This window comes from Chiloscyllium plagiosum, unplaced genomic scaffold (genome assembly GCF_037043375.1).
Source record: "Chiloscyllium plagiosum isolate Xiang-an unplaced genomic scaffold, Cpla_swu_hap1 HiC_scaffold_36, whole genome shotgun sequence".
NCBI lineage: Eukaryota > Metazoa > Chordata > Chondrichthyes > Orectolobiformes > Hemiscylliidae > Chiloscyllium > Chiloscyllium plagiosum.
In genome coordinates, this window is record NW_028270174.1 from 4,667,950 (window position 1) to 4,685,455 (window position 17,506).

The window sequence follows — 17,506 nt, forward strand, 5'->3', positions numbered from 1 at the left end:
CAGCAGCCAGATTCCCTCTCCCAAGATCAGAACAGACATGACTCCAAGGGAAGCAAAGACTGTACACAGCATCTTTCTCACCAGCACAGCAGAATAAAACAAAAACATACTTGCAAAGCTGAAAATGAGGTTGCTCAGCTGCAGATGGAGACTCTATTGGAGTGTTGAGAATTAGGTCTCTCTCTCCTCCATTCAATTCTATTGTTTTCTGTGTGTGATGACCATGAAGTGCTCAAGTCACCATAATCCACAGACCCAGATTAATGCTCTGTGAACGTTGATTCATATCCTCCCAAGCCAACTGGTAGAATTTAAATTCAATAAATCTACAATATAAAATCACATCCTAGTCCAACACTGGCATCTCCAATCATAGAATCATGGTGACCGAGAAACTGTCATTGGTTGTTGTGAAATCTGCAGGCCCTACCTGTTCTGGCCTACATGTGACTCCAGTCCCATGCCAATGTTGCTCACTCTTATTTGCCCTCTGACATGGCCAAATGACACATTCATTTAACGGGGCTCATCAAGAGGCAACACAGGCTAGTAGCAATTCCCACATTCCTTGAAACGATTTTTTAAAAAATTGTATTCCTTTTCTTCAGTTAGGAACATAGAAACTGGAGTAGGCCATTCAGCCCCTTGACTGGTTCTCATATCCCTTGACACCTTTGCTTAACAGAATGTATCTCTCTCAGATTTAAAATTGACAACTGACCCAGCATCCAGTGCCATTTGTGGAAGAGAGTTCCAAACCTTTATCACCCTTCGTGTGAGCTTCCTAACGTCTCTCCTGGGGAGTCTGGCCCTCAGGCTATGCCCCTAGTTCTCTATAGAAACCCCACCCAGTGTTTATCTTATTCAATCCTGACTTTTCCTGTTAATATTTTGAGGATTTTGATCAGATCACCACTTAACTTTCTAAATTCTAGAGTAAACAGGCCTCATTTGTATAATCTCTCCCCCTAATGTAACCCCCTGAAGTCCAGGGTTTAGTTCTTTGGTCCACAACAATAACAAACTGTTTCTTTGGTGTTGATGAATTTCTGAAGATTGGTCCTCCTCAGCGTCACAGAGATGCCCATTTCCAACTCTATGACCTTGCCAGTCTCTCTTCCTTGGTTGCTGTGACAACCTTCATCCATGCCTTAATACCAGAGAGTGGACTGAACTGTACTCCCCCCACTCCCCACCCCCCCCCACTCCCCCAAGCCCCCGTCCAGGCGCTGGCTCTCCTGCAATATTCTACCCTCTGGAATGAATTGATGGTTGTGGGGGGAGGTTGGTGTTTGTGAGACATGGAGCCATCAGTGCTCCACATTAACGCTCCTTCTCCTCCTCATTCCCATTGGCTGGAGTAATTGTGATGGACTAAGCCAGACCACTCAAAACATTCTTATGCAGGCAGCCCTAGACCTAACTTTGCAATGTGTTTCAGTAAGTGTACAGTGAAAAATACCTGGAGTAAGCTAGCTAGGTTGACCACGAGATTTTAAGACAGACAAAAATGTATTCACAAAATTACATAATGAAACACAAAGAACAGAATAATGAACCCCTGCAGAACTCAGTCTATCCAAATTAGATTTAATAATGCTGTTCCGAATATACACAACAGTCCCAATTAGGAAACTCCCTTTAAAACCCAGTATAAATGGAACGCGTGCTCACAGGTTGAAATTGAAGGGCAGAGAGAGAGAGAGCGAGAGAGTTTCCACGCAGCTTCCCGTGGAACTCCTCACCAGTTCAACACTGAACTAAAAACTGCTCAGCTCAGCTAGAGAGCTGACCACTCCCCTTTCATTATACAGGCCACTTCTAAAGCATGGCCACTTTGGCCCGAAGTCTCATCTGTTTACATATAAACAAAAGGCCTCTCGGTATCAAACCAGACTGATCAGAGCCTGAGCCGGTTTATTACCCCTCTGAAACAAATCAAGGACAGAGTCTCCCTGAGCCAAGGAACAGCTTTGAGAAAAAAGATGCTAGCTTTGTGACACAATAGGGTGCCGAGAGAACCACAGATATAATCTGACCATTAACCTGCTTTGGTTTCACAGTCCTCTGTGGTTCCATTGCCGCCTGTCTATCTGGACTTTGTGTGTAGCTGGCGAAGGGAAAGCAGGGTCTAGGGCAGGGGGAGGTCACGGAATTCCTAGTTCCACATCAGGAAAGGAGCCATTCTTTGGAATCAGTGGTTGGTCCCCTCTCGGAATACGGGTGGCTTCATTGTAATGTTAACAGATACAACTCTGGCCATTGTATCACAGCAGCACCTCCCACACCCCAGTCCATTATAGAGGGGGCTGGGGGTCGAAAGCAAGTGGTCTGGGCAAGTGGAAGCACAGGGAGCCCACATTCCCCAATACCTTCAGAATGAAGGGGCTGGCAAAGGAATGCTTCAATTTACTCACTCCTGGAGTTAAACACAAATGGAGATTCTTTTAGCTAAGGAGTCCATTGTCACTGTACAATCTTAACCATCGGCATTCAGACAATGGTTCTTTCAAATGTGAGAAAACGTTGCCTTTGTCATTTCCACATTTGTCGGGAGAGAATTCCATTCTCGCACGCACTGATAGTATCTGTGACCAAATGTGATGATGGAGCGACTTCCCAGGAAATTATAAAACGCCTAGCCTTTTCCATAAAATGTTTCAAGCTCTGATTCACGTGGGTCCCCCGATTTAACTCTTTGTTGTAAAATAATGCTCAATTGTCCTGTGTTTTCCCACTCACTCCCTGCACAGTCAGCAGCACAGAGTATCTTTCCGAGGGAATCTGTTCTGTACCTTGTTTGATACTGAGGAACCCGCAAAAAGTGTCAGAAGAATGTTGTAGCCTCAACTTTTGTAATTTTCATCCTCGTATTTGAGCATCCCCCTTGTCTCTCCAGTCTCCTCCAGTGCGATACCCCCTACAAATCTCTGCCGTCTGTCTGCTCCCTCTGAGCTTGCCCAGCTTCCTACATCCCGCAGTGTCTTCAAATTTTGGGCCTAAACTCTGGGGCCCTGTGATTTCAGCCCCTGATTTGGACCCGTTACTGCCCCCCGTTTGCAGAGTCCCACCCTAAAATCCCAGGGTGTTCAGGGGTGTTAACCCGGGTCACTGAAACCCCTGGCCAATCACAAAACTCAACCCCAACCCCCAACCCCGCCAATAAAATCCAGCATGTCATCAAGGATGTTACTGTTTGTAGCGAAATGAAGACGCAGAATGATAAATGTAGGGCAGTTATTCTTAACTTCATTGGGAAATCCGGGAGGAACATGTTTTTTTTCCATTTGTGGGACTTGGCAATAAGAGGGAGATGAGCTAACCACAAGGATGAGCAGGAAGGCGGAGATGGTGATAAAGTGAAACAAGGAAACAAGGAAGAGGCTTCAACCAATTGGAGCAAGGGGCCTGTTCATTTATCAGATAAAGTCTCACTTTTGTGATTTTCTTGCAGTTATGTGTTTCTGATCAGTGTTAAATGGTCCCCGTACGCTGCCCCTGCCTCCTGTCCCCTGCCCCCTTCCCCCTGCCCTTGCTCCCTGTCTCCTACCCCCTGCCCCGTACCATGCCCCTGCCTCCTGTCCCCTGCCCCCTTCCCCCTGCACTTGCTCCCTTACTCCTACCCCCTGCCCCCGTACCCTGCCCCTGTTTCCTGTCCCCTGCCCCCTTCCTCCTGCCCTTGCTCCCTGTCTCCCACCCCCTTCCCCCGTACCCTGCCACTGCCTCCTGTCCCCTACCCCCTTCCCCCTGCCCTTGCCCCCTGTCTCCTACCCCCTGCCCCCGCCCCTTGTCCCCTGTCTCCTGCCCCCTGCCCCCGGACCCTGCCCCTGCCTCCTGTCCCTTACCCCCTTCCCCCTGCCCTTGCCCCCTGTCTCCTACCCCCGGACCCTGCCCCTGCCTCCTGTCCCTTACACCCTTCCCCCTGCCCTTGCCCCCTGTCTCCTACCCCCGGACCCTGCCCCTGCCTCCTGTCCCCTGCCCTCTGCCCCCGCCCCTTGTCCCCTGTCTCCTGCACATACACTTGACACTCCTGATTGTCACGGACTGCATCAGCACCATCATGCTGACTTATACAACTTGTGAGGTTCATTAACAGGGAATCATTTAGGGGCACCTTACTGTTTCACCATTTTGAATCCTTTGAGCCAATCGAAGACATTCACTCATCTTGATCTCTTTCAGAGACAATAGCTTTGACTACCTTGAGTTCCGTCTCTGGATCGGTTTGTGGTCGTCCTTCCTCTGTCTCATTCTCGTTGCCACTGATGCAAGTTTCTTGGTGCGTTACTTCACTCGCTTCACTGAGGAAGGCTTCTCATCACTCATCAGCTTCATCTTCATCTACGATGCCTTCAAGAAGATGTTTAAGCTGTCTCACCACTACCCAATCAACACAGACTTCAAAGAGGATTACATCACTCTGTTTGGATGTGCATGCCTCCCACCTGAGCCAGGTAAGGGTGACCTCACTCAGGTTATTGTAGAGTGACACACAGAGATGATTCATTTAACTACAGACTCCAAACTTGTCTTTCAACCACACACTGAAATATATCTCCACTTTTTAAATTTGGGCATCATTTGGAAAAGACACCATTTATTGCCTATCCACTTGATTCCCTTGAGAATTATAGAATCCTTACAGTGTCATTTGGTCCATTGAGTCTACAGGAGCCTCCAAAGAGTATCCCACCCAGTCTCAGCGCCCTACCCTATTCCTTTAACCCCACATTTCCCATTGCGAACCCATTTGGCCTGCACATCCTTGGACACTATGGGCAATTTAGCATGGTCAATCCACCCTAATCTGCACATCTTTGGATTGTGGGAGGAAACCCACGCAGACACGAGGGGAATGTGCAAACCCCACCAGACAGGCGCCCGAGGGTGGAATCGAACCCAGGTCCTGGCGCTGTGAGGCAGCAGTGCTAGCCACTGAGCAGCCGTGCCTGTCCCGAGGTATTTGAGAAGGTGGTCATGCTTGACGTTGAACCACTGCAGTTCTGCGTGGTGTCAGGAAAAGATCTCTAGGACTGAGACCCAGCAGCAGCCAATGATGGCCAGTGTTGGAGCGATTGTATTGGTTGTTGGCCTGTTTACTCCTTGTTGTAGGACCCTTTAATTGCCACACCAGGTCAACACAAGGCTGGGGTTGGCATGGGTTAGTTCTTCAGAGCTCAGGTCAGTTTGAAGGTTAATTGGATGAGGCTTTGTGGGATTGAAGAAGTTTAGAAACTACTGCATGCCAATAAGAGCATTAGCTGTATATTATCTTACTGCTTCCTCTGTTAGTTAGCGAGCTGCCAAGCTCTTTATTTTAGGGGAAGTCTTGTTGTTGGAGATTTGTTCAGCATTCTGACAGTAATTGGAGATAAAGTCATAGAGTCACTCAATACCAGAGGAGGGGCTGTAGAAACAGTGAGATTTATGACCATATGAGTGAACATGAACTGACATTATTAAACAGGACTATGTGGGGGAGGAGAGGACATCTTCAGCAACTCAGCAGCCTCGAACTCCAGTTCTATGCCATCTGACATCACTGTGGTCGAGCTCCTCACTGCACGTGCTCAGTGGCTGTTATTAGATTAATGATGTAATTAACCCATTATACTCCAGCCAACAGCAGCGCATCACAGCTAAAAGGGGTAGCTTTTGGGGTGATTAGGGATGAGTGATATATATCACCTTACCAATATCCCTCACAACTCCAAAATAAGGAAGTTGTGGGATGATTTAGTGAAAGGTTGAAAGTTCTCGAGGATACACATCTCTGTTGGAAGTGTTGCCTTTCAGATGATGCTTCTAGCCTTTTGGGTGCTGTAAAGGGACCCTCTTATTTGAGGAAGAGGAGCTGAACTGATCTATTCTGACAATCTGCTGTAAAGGAGGTGAGGATTTTTTTTAACCAGGGTATTCAGACCCAATGAGGTAATGGTTATGTTAGCTCCCGTAACCTCAGGCCTGACCTGAATCACATTGTACTGGGAGCTACAGTAGCTGGTTATCCCAGCCTCTGATATTTGCATGTTGCAATCACAGGAATGGCTGTGTCTGGGCTAGCACTGACCTAACCGTGTCCACTTCCCTCATTATGTCATGCTGCCAGTGCCTGCATTAAGATGGAGACTGAGACTTTTCTAGGCTCAAGTCACAGGTCCTGATGTGATGATGATATCATGAGCATTACTCTTAACATAGCTTGCATACCTGCTCTGAGAGATTCAAAGTTTGTGAGAAGATTTGTAGCTCGGGTGCTCGTTGCTGTGGTTCTGTTCGCCGAGCTGGAAGTTTTTGTTGCAAACGTTTCGTCCCCTGTCTAGGTGACATCCTCAGTGCTTGGGAGCCTCCTGTGAAGCGCTTCTGTGGTGTTTCCTCCGGCATTTATAGTGGCCTGTCCCTGCCGCTTCCGGTTGTCAGTTCCAGCTGTCCGCTGTAGTGGCCAGTATATTAGGTCCAGGTCGATGTGTTTGTTGATGGAGTTTGTGGATGAGTGCCATGCTTCTAGGAATTCCCTGGCTGTTCTCTGTTTGGCTTGCCCTATAATGGTAGCGTTGTCCCAGTCAAATTCATGTTGCTTGTCGTCTGCGTGTGTGGCTACTAGGGATAGCTGGTCGTGTCGTTTCGTGGCTAGTTGATGTTCATGGATGCGGATCGTCAGCTGTCTTCCTGTTTGTCCTATGCAGTGTTTTGTGCAGTCCTTGCATGGGATTTTGTACACTACATTAGTTTTGCTCATGCTGGGTATCGGGTCCTTCGTCCTGGTGAGTTGTTTTCTGAGTGTGGCTGTTGGTTTGTGTACTGTTATAAGTCCTAGTGGTCGCAGTAGTCTGGCTGTCATTTCAAAGATGTTCTTGATGTATGGTAGTGTGGCTAGTCCTTTGGGTTGCGGCATGTCCTCGTTCTGTTGTCTTTCCCTTAGGCATCTGTTGATGAAATTGCGAGGATATCCGTTTTTGGCAAATACCTTGTATAGGTGTTCCTCTTCCTCTTTTTGCAGTTCTGGTGTACTGCAGTGTGTTGTGGCCCTTTTGAATAGTGTCTTGATGCAACTTCGTTTGTGTGTGTTGGGGTGGTTGCTTTCGTAGTTCAAGACTTGGTCTGTGTGTGTGGCTTTCCTGTATACCCTTGTAGTGAATTCTCCGTTTGGTGTTCTCTGTACCATCACGTCTAGGAATGGGAGTTGGTTGTCCTTTTCTTCCTCTCTCGTGAATCGGATTCCTGTGAGTGTGGAGTTGATGATCCGGTGTGTTTTCTCTATTTCCGTGTTTTTAATGATTACAAAGGTGTCATCAACATATCTGACCCAGAGTTTGGGTTGAATTTGTGGTAAGACTGTTTGTTCTAACCTTTGCATTACTGCTTCTGCTATGAGTCCCGAGATCGGTGAGCCCATGGGTGTTCCGTTGATTTGTTCGTATATCTGGTTGTTGAATGTGAAGAGTGTTGTGAGGCACAAGAGGCTCTGAGAGAGTTAAAAATCACACAACACCAGGCTATAGTCCCAACAGGTTTAATTGGAAGCACACTAGCTTTCGGAGCAACACTCCTTCATCAGGTGATTGTGCGTTGCTCCAAAGGCTAGTGTGCTTCCAATTAAACCTGTTGGACTATAACCTGGTGTTGTGTGATTTTAAACTTTGTACGCCCCAGTCCAACACCGGCATCTCCAAATCATGCTCTGAGAGAGAACTCAATAGGAGGGCTGGTAGCACTAGGGCCTTGGTCAATATTTATCCCTTAACTGACTTCAGAAACAATTCACCTGCTCATATTATTGGTTTTGGATCCTACTGTGCATAAAGTGGCTAGCACATTTCCTGCAGAATTTCAAAAAATTATCACTTGGTGCCTCAGCTGTGTCTTAGGGTAAGAGTGGAACTTCAGCAACTTCACAAGTTTATAAAATTATCCAACCCACACAGAATCCATTCAGCCCATTGTGCTTGTGCCAACTCTTTGGAAGAATGATCCATCAGTCCCTGCTCCTTTCCCCATCACTCTGCATTTATTCTTTTCCTTGTTGAGGATTTCTCCAGTTCTATTCTGAAAGGTCTGACTGAAATCACTTCCATCGCTCCTCCAGCATGCGTTCCAGATCACAACAACTCACTCTGTTTAAAAACCACATTCTTCATTATTCCCCGGCTTCTTTGGTGAATGATCTTAAAGACATGTCCCCTGGTTGCTGTCCTTTGGTAATGCTTTCTGATATCAAAACCACTCAATTCTTTGAGTCGTTAACCCCAGGGCTCTGATGTGATTAACAGAGTCTGCTAAAAGCCAGATGTCTGCGTGAGAGCATTGGTGTTGGGTGAGGGAGGTTGCCAGCATTGGTGCAAATGGTCAGTGTCTGAATAAATCATCGGGTCTGAAATAAGGGAAATGAATCAGCGTTGGTGAAGTTTGAGGTGGACCTCTGTTTGGCTCATTGATTGATTGTAAGTGACTTTCTGTGTGCATGCAGCAATGGTGAAACGAACTGGCTGTTTTGTACTGATATCAGTTTCCAAATCCCCATTTCAGAATACACGGAAACTCTCTCAAGTCATTTTTAACAGGGAAAGTAATTCATCGCTGCCCCTGGCTCTCTGAGACAACATACTTCAGCTTTAGGCTGTGTTTTATTTGTGGCAGTTCATAGACGATTAATCGCTTGGGTCATCACAGTCACTTCCCATAACCTTTTCCTCCTCTGATTAGCCTCATATTCCCTTGTTACCCATTGTTCCAAAAGTGGCAGGCCAGCTGCAAGAACCTGGGAGTTCCAGTTTTGTCGGAACAGGAGGAGGCCATTCAGCCCCGTTCTGCCGTTCAGTTTGAGCTGATGTGAGTCTGAAGTCCGGTTAGCCCAGTCTGCTCCATAACTCTGCACGCCCGAGACTGACAAAAACAAAACAACGGATTGTGCATGCTGGAAATCCGAAACAAAAATACAGTGCTGGAGAAACTCAGCAGATCTATGGAGAGAGACCGAGAGAAAAACAGAGCTAATGTTTGGAGTCCAGTGATGCTCCTTCTGAACAGAGCAGAAAAATCTGTCCATCTCAGCTTTGTTAGTGTCAGTTGACCACTCACTCCCCGTCCAAATAATTTCTTTGGGGGGAGAGTGCATTCCAAGTTTCCACTCCGCCTTGTACAAGGAAGTGTTCCCCGACATTATCCCTGAATATCCTGACTCAAATGTTAAATTTCTTCCCTTTTGATCTGGAGTCTCTGTCCAACTCTGTCGATCCTATTAAAACCCCATATTATATGAAATTATTCCATCAGATTAGTCCTCACTTTTCCAAACTCTCACAATGTCTACACAGTCAGTTCTCCCAAATTAAAAGATTTTTTTTGTAGTGCTGTTCTGCTGAACCAGTGTTGTGCCCCTTTCTCCAAAACCCTGAGCTCCTTCCTAGGGCCTGGCTCCCAGAATTAAATACACTTTCTCCAGTGAGTTCTGTCTGACCTACGTCACTGAGCAACACACGTCAATCAGAATGTGTGGGATTGGACCACACCAACCATTTGAGGACTGAAAGCCAGATGGAGACACCAGGGTAACACTGAGGGAGTGCTTCACTGTCACTGGCTGAGATGCTACCCACTCATTTGAATGGCTAATATTTAATCCCTCAACCGACCTCTGAGTTTGTCCTAGATTTCTCCAGTTTCCTCATTTCCCCTCCCCCCACCTTGTCTCAGTCCCAACCCTCAAACTCAGCACCACCTTCCTAACCTGCAATCTTCTTCCTGACCTTTCCGTCCCCATCCCCACTCCGGCCTATCACCCTCACCTTAACCTCCTTCCACCTATCGCATTTCCAATGCCCCTCCCCCAAGTCCCTCCTCCCTACCTTTTGTCTTAGCCCGCTTGGCACACCCTCCTCATTCCTGAAGAAGGGCTTATGCCCGAAACGTCGATTCTCCTGTTCCTTGGATGCTGCCTGACCTGCTGCGCTTTTCCAGCAACACATTTTCAGCTCTGTCTCTCTTCAGCCCCTAACTCATCTCCCCTCTCTCAACTCCACTTTCTGACGTGCTTCCTTTAACCCGTGAGAGCCTACAGCATAGAAAAGGCCCTTTGGCCCATCAGGTCAGCACCAGTAAAAATCAAACATCCAACTATTCTAATTCTTGGCCCATAGCCTTATTTGTCTTGGCTTTACAAGTGGGATACTAATCACTCACTTCCACACACCATGGGTGGGAGGGATTGGAACTCTCCTCCACAAACGGCAGTGAATGCTGGATCAGTTGTGAATTTTAAATCTGAGAGAGATACATTTTTGTTAAGTAAAGGTATTAAGGGATACAGGCCAAAGGCAGGTACATGGAGTTAGGCCACAGGTCTTATTGAATAGTGGAACAGACACGAGGGGCTGAATGGCCTACTCCTGTTCCTGTGTTCCTTTGTAATTAAAAATCTTGTCTATCGCCTCCTTATATTAATCCAGTGTCCCAACATCCACTGCACTCTGGGGGAGTGAACTTCCCCGATTCATGATGCCTTGAGAGAAGTAATTTCTCCTCATCTCTGTTTGAAATCTGCCAGCCCTTATCCTAAAGCTATGACTTGTCAGAATGCCAGGACAGAACCCCACTGGTCCTCACCCACCACCCACCAACCTCCATATACATCGTATCATCCGTCGTCATTTCCGCCACCTCCAAACAGACCCCACCACCAGGGATATATTTCCCTCCCCTCCCCTGTCAGTGTTCCGGAAAGACCACTCCTTCCGTGACTCCCTCGTCAGGTCCACACCCCCCACCAACCCAACCTCCACTCCCGGCACCTTCCCCTGCAACCGCAAGAAGTGCAAAACTTGCGCCCACACCTCCCCCCTCACCTCCCTCCAAGGCCGCAAGGGATCCTTCCATATCCGCCACAAATTCACCTGCACCTCCACACACATCATTTACTGCATCCGCTGCACCCCAATGTGGCCTCCTCTATATTGGGGAGACAGGCCGCCTACTTGCGGAACGTTCCAGAGAACACCTCTGGGACAACCGGACCAACCAACCCAACCACCCCGTGGCTCAACACTTCAACTCCCCCTCCCACTCCACCAAGGACATGCAGGTCCTTGGACTCCTCCATTGCCAGACAATAGCAACATGACGGCTGGAGGAAGAGCGCCTCATCTTCCGCCTAGGAACCCTCCAACCACAAGGGATGAACTCAGATTTCTCCAGTTTCCTCATTTCCTCTCCCCCCACCTTGTCTCAGTCCCAATCCTCGAACTCAGCACCACCTTCCAAATCTGCAATCTTCTTCCTGACCTCTCCGCCCCCACCCCCACTCCGGTCTATCACCCTCACCTTAACCTCCTTCCACCTATCGCATTTCCAATGCCCCTCCCCCAAGTCCCTCCTCCCTACCTTTTATCTTAGCCTGCTTGGCACACTTTCCTCATTCCTGAAGAAGGGCTTATGCCCGAAACGTTGATTCTCCTGCTCCTTGGATGCTGCCTGACCTGCTGCGCTTTTCCAGCAACACATTTTCAGCTCTGATCTCCAGCATCTGCAGCCCTCACTTTCTCCTATGACTTGTCATTGCCCCACAAGGGCAAACATCCTCCCCAAGTCCATTTTGTCAATCCCCTTTAAAATCTTCCAAACTTCAAATTGTGTGAGGCCAAAATTCAAATCCCATCAAGGCAGAGGGTGAAATTTGAATTCTATAATTTATAAAAAGTCTTAATTAATTAAATGCTAGTGTAATGCTGACTGTGTAACCATTCTTGGTTTATGTGGAGGATAAATGCTAGCTCAGAGAAGATGGGCCAAATGGCCTGTTTTTTGTGCTGTAAATTCAGCATAACTATCCATTATAATAAAACTTGCAGCCAGATGGGGAAAATGTCGGTCCAGGGCAGTAATTGACACCACAGGTCTGGCACTGAGTGAGGCTCAGAAAATTGTCTCAAACCCGCTGCAGTCCATGGATTGTTGGTAGACCCACAATGCCCTTAGGGAGGGAATTCCAGCAACAGTGAAGGAACGGTGATATATTTCAATAGACAATAGGTGCAGGAGTAGGCCATTCTGCCCTTCAAGCCAGCACCACCATTCATTATGATCATGGCTGATCATCCTCAATCAGTATCCTGTTCCTGTCTTATCCCCATTTCCAAGTCAGGATGGTGAGTGGCTTGGACGGGGTGGTGTTCCAATGTATTTGGTGCCCTTGTCCTTCTAGATGGAACTGTATGTGGGTGCTCAGGATCTTTGGTGAATTTCTGCAGGGCATCTTTATGGGCATTTAAGCGGGCAGGGATAGGTATATGGAGGATAGTGGGTTAGTATAGGTTAGGTGGGCTTGGATCGGCGCAACATCGAGGGCCAAAGGGCCTGTACTGCGCTGTATTCTTCTATGTTCTATGTTCTATGTTCATCTTGTAGACAGTACACACAGCGGCTACTGAGCGTTGGTGGTGGAGGGAGTGGATGTTTGTGGATGTGGTGCCAGTCAAATGGGACTGCTTTGTCCTGGATGGTGTTGAGCCTCTTGAGTGTTGTTGGAGCTGCCCCATCCAGGCAAGCGGGGTCTCTTCCATCACACTGCCTTGTTGATGGTGGACAGAATTTGGGGAGTCAGGAGGTGAGTTACTGGCTACAGGATTCCTATCCATTGACCCGCTCTTGTAGCCATTGTATTTATAGACTAGTTCAATTTCTGGTCATGGGTAAACCCCAGGAGGGGCTTCAGCAATGACAATGTGCTTAAGTGATCAGTTGTTAACATCTCCCTTGTTGGAGATGGCCATTACCTGGTAATGTGTTGTGTTAAAGTTACAGCCACTTATCTGTGCAAACCTGAAGGTTAGTCAGGAGCTACTGCTAAAACATTATTCACACATGGGCTGGCAGGTTATAGATTTCCATCTGAAAATCTCACGTGACTCCCCAACAATTACATTGTGAGTCACATTGTGACTCATCTCAGATGTCTTCACTTCTACAAGGGCTTGCAATGAAATCAAATCTTTAAAACTCAAATGAGAAGAGAAGACAGTCAGTATGTCTGACTCACTCACTCTCTCGTTCATATTTCAAGACATTTTATCAGCTATTTTTCTGATCTAGATGCAGAAAATCCCAGCACCCGCAGAAATGTGTAGCCAAGTTGGTAATGCTGCCACAGGCTTTGCTTGTTTTCTATTTCCTCTTATCGATGAGGACAGGAAATCTTTTATCACCTGCTCTGTTGCTATTAAAATTGACTGAACACAAAGCTTCTGTTGACAAAAAAGCGAAGCATTTAAAAATGGCGTCATTCAAATCCTTAGCACTTTATTGATTTCCTAAGGTGTGGAAGCAGCCATTTGGCCCATCAGGTCCACACCAACCCTCCGAAGCGCAGTCCACCCAGACTCAGCCCCCTGCCCTATCCCTGTCACCCTGCATTTCCAATGGCTAACCCACCATATCCCTGGATACTATGGGCAATTCAGCATGACTAATCCATCCAAACCTGCATATCTTTGGGCTTTAGGAGGAAACCCACGCAGACAGGGGGAGAACATTCAAACTCCACACACTCAGTTGTTCAAGGCTGGAATCAAACCCAGGGCCCTAGCACTGTGAGGTAGCAGTACTAACCACTCAGCCACCATGCTTCTATAGCCAGTCAGATCCTTTTCAGGTTGTGATACCTGGTTTTAGGTAAATGCAGCAACTTGTTTTGTGCAACATACTTATGTGAGTCGCAGATGGTAGCCTGGACCAGATGGGCCATATGGCCTACGTCATTTTCTAATGTAATCCCAAGTTCCAATTCTGGCCTGATTCCTAATAAAGCAAGGTCAACTTTTGCCAAACCCCCAGACTCTCAATGTTCAAACTGGGGAAGCATAAGATGGAAATGTAGAGCAGCTACTGCACAGGAGGAGGCCATTCAGCCTGACATGTCTATGCTAGCTTTTGGAAGGAGCAACCCAGCTGGTTCCCAGCACCTTTAGCCTAATCCTGTATGTACTTTCTCATCAGCTGCTTCTCCAGTTCATGCTTGAAAGCCTCGATTGTATCTAACTGAGCACACATTCAGGCAATGTACTCATCTCCAGATACTGAGGCAGCCCCTGCTCAACTGCAGCAAGACCACAACACCATCCAGGCTTCGGCTACGTTACAAGCAATATTCCCAGTTTACAAGTGCCAGGCAATGCCCCTTGCCAACAAGGGAGAATCTAATTATCTCCCCTTGACATTGAATGGCTTTGCCATCGCTGACTCTCTCCCACTTAACAACCTCCTGGGGATTACCATTGACCAGAAACTGACCTTGGCCAGCCATGTAAAAACAGTGGCTACAAGAGCAGATCAGAGACTGGGAATTCTGTGGTGAATTACTCACCTCCATAACCCTCAAGAAGCTCAAAACCCATTCCATACAAAGCAGCCCGCTTGGTCGATGTCCAATCCACCACCTTAAACTGCCTTCACCACTGACACTCAGTAACAGCAACATGTAGCAAGGTGTAATAAATCTCTTAATCAGCGCAGATTCTCCATAAAAATAACACTCCAGAACTCCTGACCTCTACCATCTGGAGGACAACAGCAGCTGATACATGGGGACAACACCCGTTGAAAATTCCCCTCCAAGCCACTCACCATCCTGACTTGGAAATATATCGCCCCGTTCCGTCAGTGTCACTGGGTCAAAATCCTGGAATTCCCTCCCTCAGGGGCATTGTGGGTCTACCCACGGCACATGGACTACAGCGGGTCAAGATGGAGGCTCACCCCCACCTTCTCAAAGTCAGGCAGTGAAGGCTGGTGCAGTTTATAAAGTTTACATCCTGTGAGCGAATCGATTTAAACAAAAAGAGTGAGGTAGTTCTCCTGGTGATCATGTAATATTTGTCTCTTAATCAGCATCATCAGAAAACAGCTCAGCTGATTGTTTCATGAAAGTGTTTCATTGGCTGCAAAGCCCTTTGGGTCGGGCTGAGGTTATTAACATCTTTTCTCTCCCACCTCCCATTGGAAAACCATTCTCCTTATTTCCTCTTAAAAACATGAGGAGCATTTGACATCTCCGGGACTATACTCGATGGAGTTGATAAGGTTGAGGGGGGGATCTAATTGAAACTTTCAGAATACTGAATGGCCTGAACAGAATGGATGTTGGGAAGATATTTCTGTTGGTAGGAGAGACGAGGACCCAAGGGCACAGCCTCAGAGTAAAGGGAAGATCCTTTAGAATGGAGATAAGGAGAGTGTGAATCTGTGGAATGCATTGCCACAGAAGGCTGTGGAGGCCAGGTCATTGTGTGTACTTAAACAGAGATAGATAGATTCTTGATTGCCAAGGGGAATAAAGGTTATGGGGAGAAAGTAGGAGAATAGGGTTGAAAAAACCTATCATTTCCTGATGAAGGGCTTATGCCCGAAACGTCAATTTTCCTGCTCCTCGGATGCTGCCTGACCTGCTGTGCTTTTCCAGTACCACACTCTCGACTCTGATCTCCAGCATCTGCAGTTCTCACCTTCTCCTCTTTCTAAAACCTATCAGCCATGATCGAATAGTGGAGCAGACCGATGGGCCATTTCCTGCTCCTGTGCTCTTATGGTCTAAACCCTTCAGGATTCAGAACAGCCTCTCCTTAACTGTCTCAGCTCCAACAGGATTAATGTCAGCCTCTCCAGTTCCAATAAAAGCAAAATAATGTGGCTGCTGGAAATCTGTTACAAACACAGAAATTGCTGGAGAAACTCAGCAGGTCTGGCAATTTCTGTGGAGAGAGTGAAAGAGGGTTCATTTTTCGAGTCCTTTTCTCAAGAAGAGTCATATTAGACTCAAAACGTTAGCTCTGTTTCTCTCTTGGTGAAAGCTGCCAGACCTACTGAGTTTCTCCAACATTTTCCCCGTTTGGTTCCCGTTCCATGCTCTCAGACTGCAGGTTCAAGTGAAGCATTTCAACATCATTGAGTTTTGACAGAACGGAGGCGAAAATGATGTTGGAATCACGTTGGATAGAAGGGGAGAAGTGAACTGGGAGGATTGTTCAATTCAGATTGTGAATCTATGGCTGATTGTATTCATTTTTATCCGCTCTTTCTGTGAAAGTGATATCAGTCTGGAATATAGCTGGACGCCAGCATTGTCACAAACAAAACCTTGCGTATTCTGAGTTTTATCTTTTCATTATTACTGACAATGACTGAACGGAAAGTCTCACCTCTTTGTTTCTGGTCCTGTCATTTGATCTAAGTGTTGACTTTCTCCCTGTCCTCCTGCCAATAATTAATGAACAATTGGAGGGCTTTGATGAGGGACGTCCCATCTGTTAGCAGGAACCGTCACTGTTGTATCCTTTGAGTGATTCTCACCTCATTGTTTGAGGGTCACTTCCCAGTCACACTCAATCTGCTCAGTGACCAACTTCAAAGGCACTGCCAGGTTCGGGGCTGGGGTGCGGAGTGTGGGAGGTGGTTGCTGGGAGCATGCTGGGAGCGTGCACGTGAAGCCACAAGCTGTCCTTCCGCAGGGACGATGTGTCCTTCTGCTCTGTGAGGATGTACCGTCTGTCGCTCCTAACAGGAGTGCAGTTGATTCATGGAAACGGAGATAGGCTGTATACAAAGGAAATGGCTTTAGACAATCAGAGGTGGTACAGCTGCTGCCCACAGGCAAGGCCATGGGATCTGTGGCTCTTGGACAGAAAAAGCTCATGTGTTGGAACGAAGGCAGCCTCAAAGGGAAGGTTTCAAAATCTCCAGGGATACTGCAGCATCCGTGGGTCTCAGGGGCGGCAAGGTGGCTCAGTGGTTAGCACCGCTGCCTCACAACGCCAGGGACCCAGGTTCGATTCCAGCCTCAGGCAACTGTCTGTGTGGAGTTTGCACATCCTTCTCGTGTCTGTGTGGGCTTCCCTCCCACAGTCCAAAGATGTGCAGGTGAGGTGAATTGGCCATGCTAAATTCTCATAGTGTTAGGTGCATTAGTCAGAGGGAAATATGGGCAATGGGTCTGGGTGGGTTACTTTTTGGAGGGTCCGTATGGACTTGTTGGACTGAAATGCCTGTTTCCAAACTCGAGGGAATCTAATCTATTGGAAACCTCGGCTTGCGATGCAGAGGCATGGAGCTCAGTTTTAACATCAAACGTGAGCAGCCTTTGCATTCAGTCATGGGTGAAAGGACCAAAACTGTGTGGTGACTCAAACCTGCCTCCAGCCCTCTTTCCCCTGGATTCAGCTGAGGCCGGAAGTGATCCACATGACATTAACCCACTCGAAGGAGGTGGCTTTACACCCGATGATGCTTGGGGGCTTCCCAATTATCAGGAAACCCTACCACTTTATAGAAACTAGGAGCAGTTCCATCATTCAGTATGGTCATGGCTGATCACCCAACTCAGTCCCCTGTTCCTGCTTTCTCCCCCATATCCTTTGATCCCTTTAGTCCCAAGAACTGTACCTAACTTCTTCCTTAAGTCATAGAGATATACAGCGTGGAGGCAAATTCTTTGGCCAAACTCGACCATTCTGACCAGATATCC

The 17,506-nt window shown here is 47.4% G+C and overlaps 1 protein-coding gene across 4 annotated transcripts in view; it reads left to right on the top strand.

Annotated features, from left to right (window-relative positions):
- Nucleotides 1-17,506, top strand: part of slc4a4a (solute carrier family 4 member 4a) — a 266,877-nt gene that overhangs the window by 172,060 nt on the left and 77,311 nt on the right. For all 4 annotated transcript variants that reach the window (XM_087979895.1, XM_087979896.1, XM_087979897.1 and 1 more), the window contains exon 14: nucleotides 4,183-4,454. In XM_087979895.1, the coding sequence (XP_087836021.1) occupies nucleotides 4,183-4,454 (272 nt within the window). The remainder of the gene's footprint in view (nucleotides 1-4,182; nucleotides 4,455-17,506) is intronic.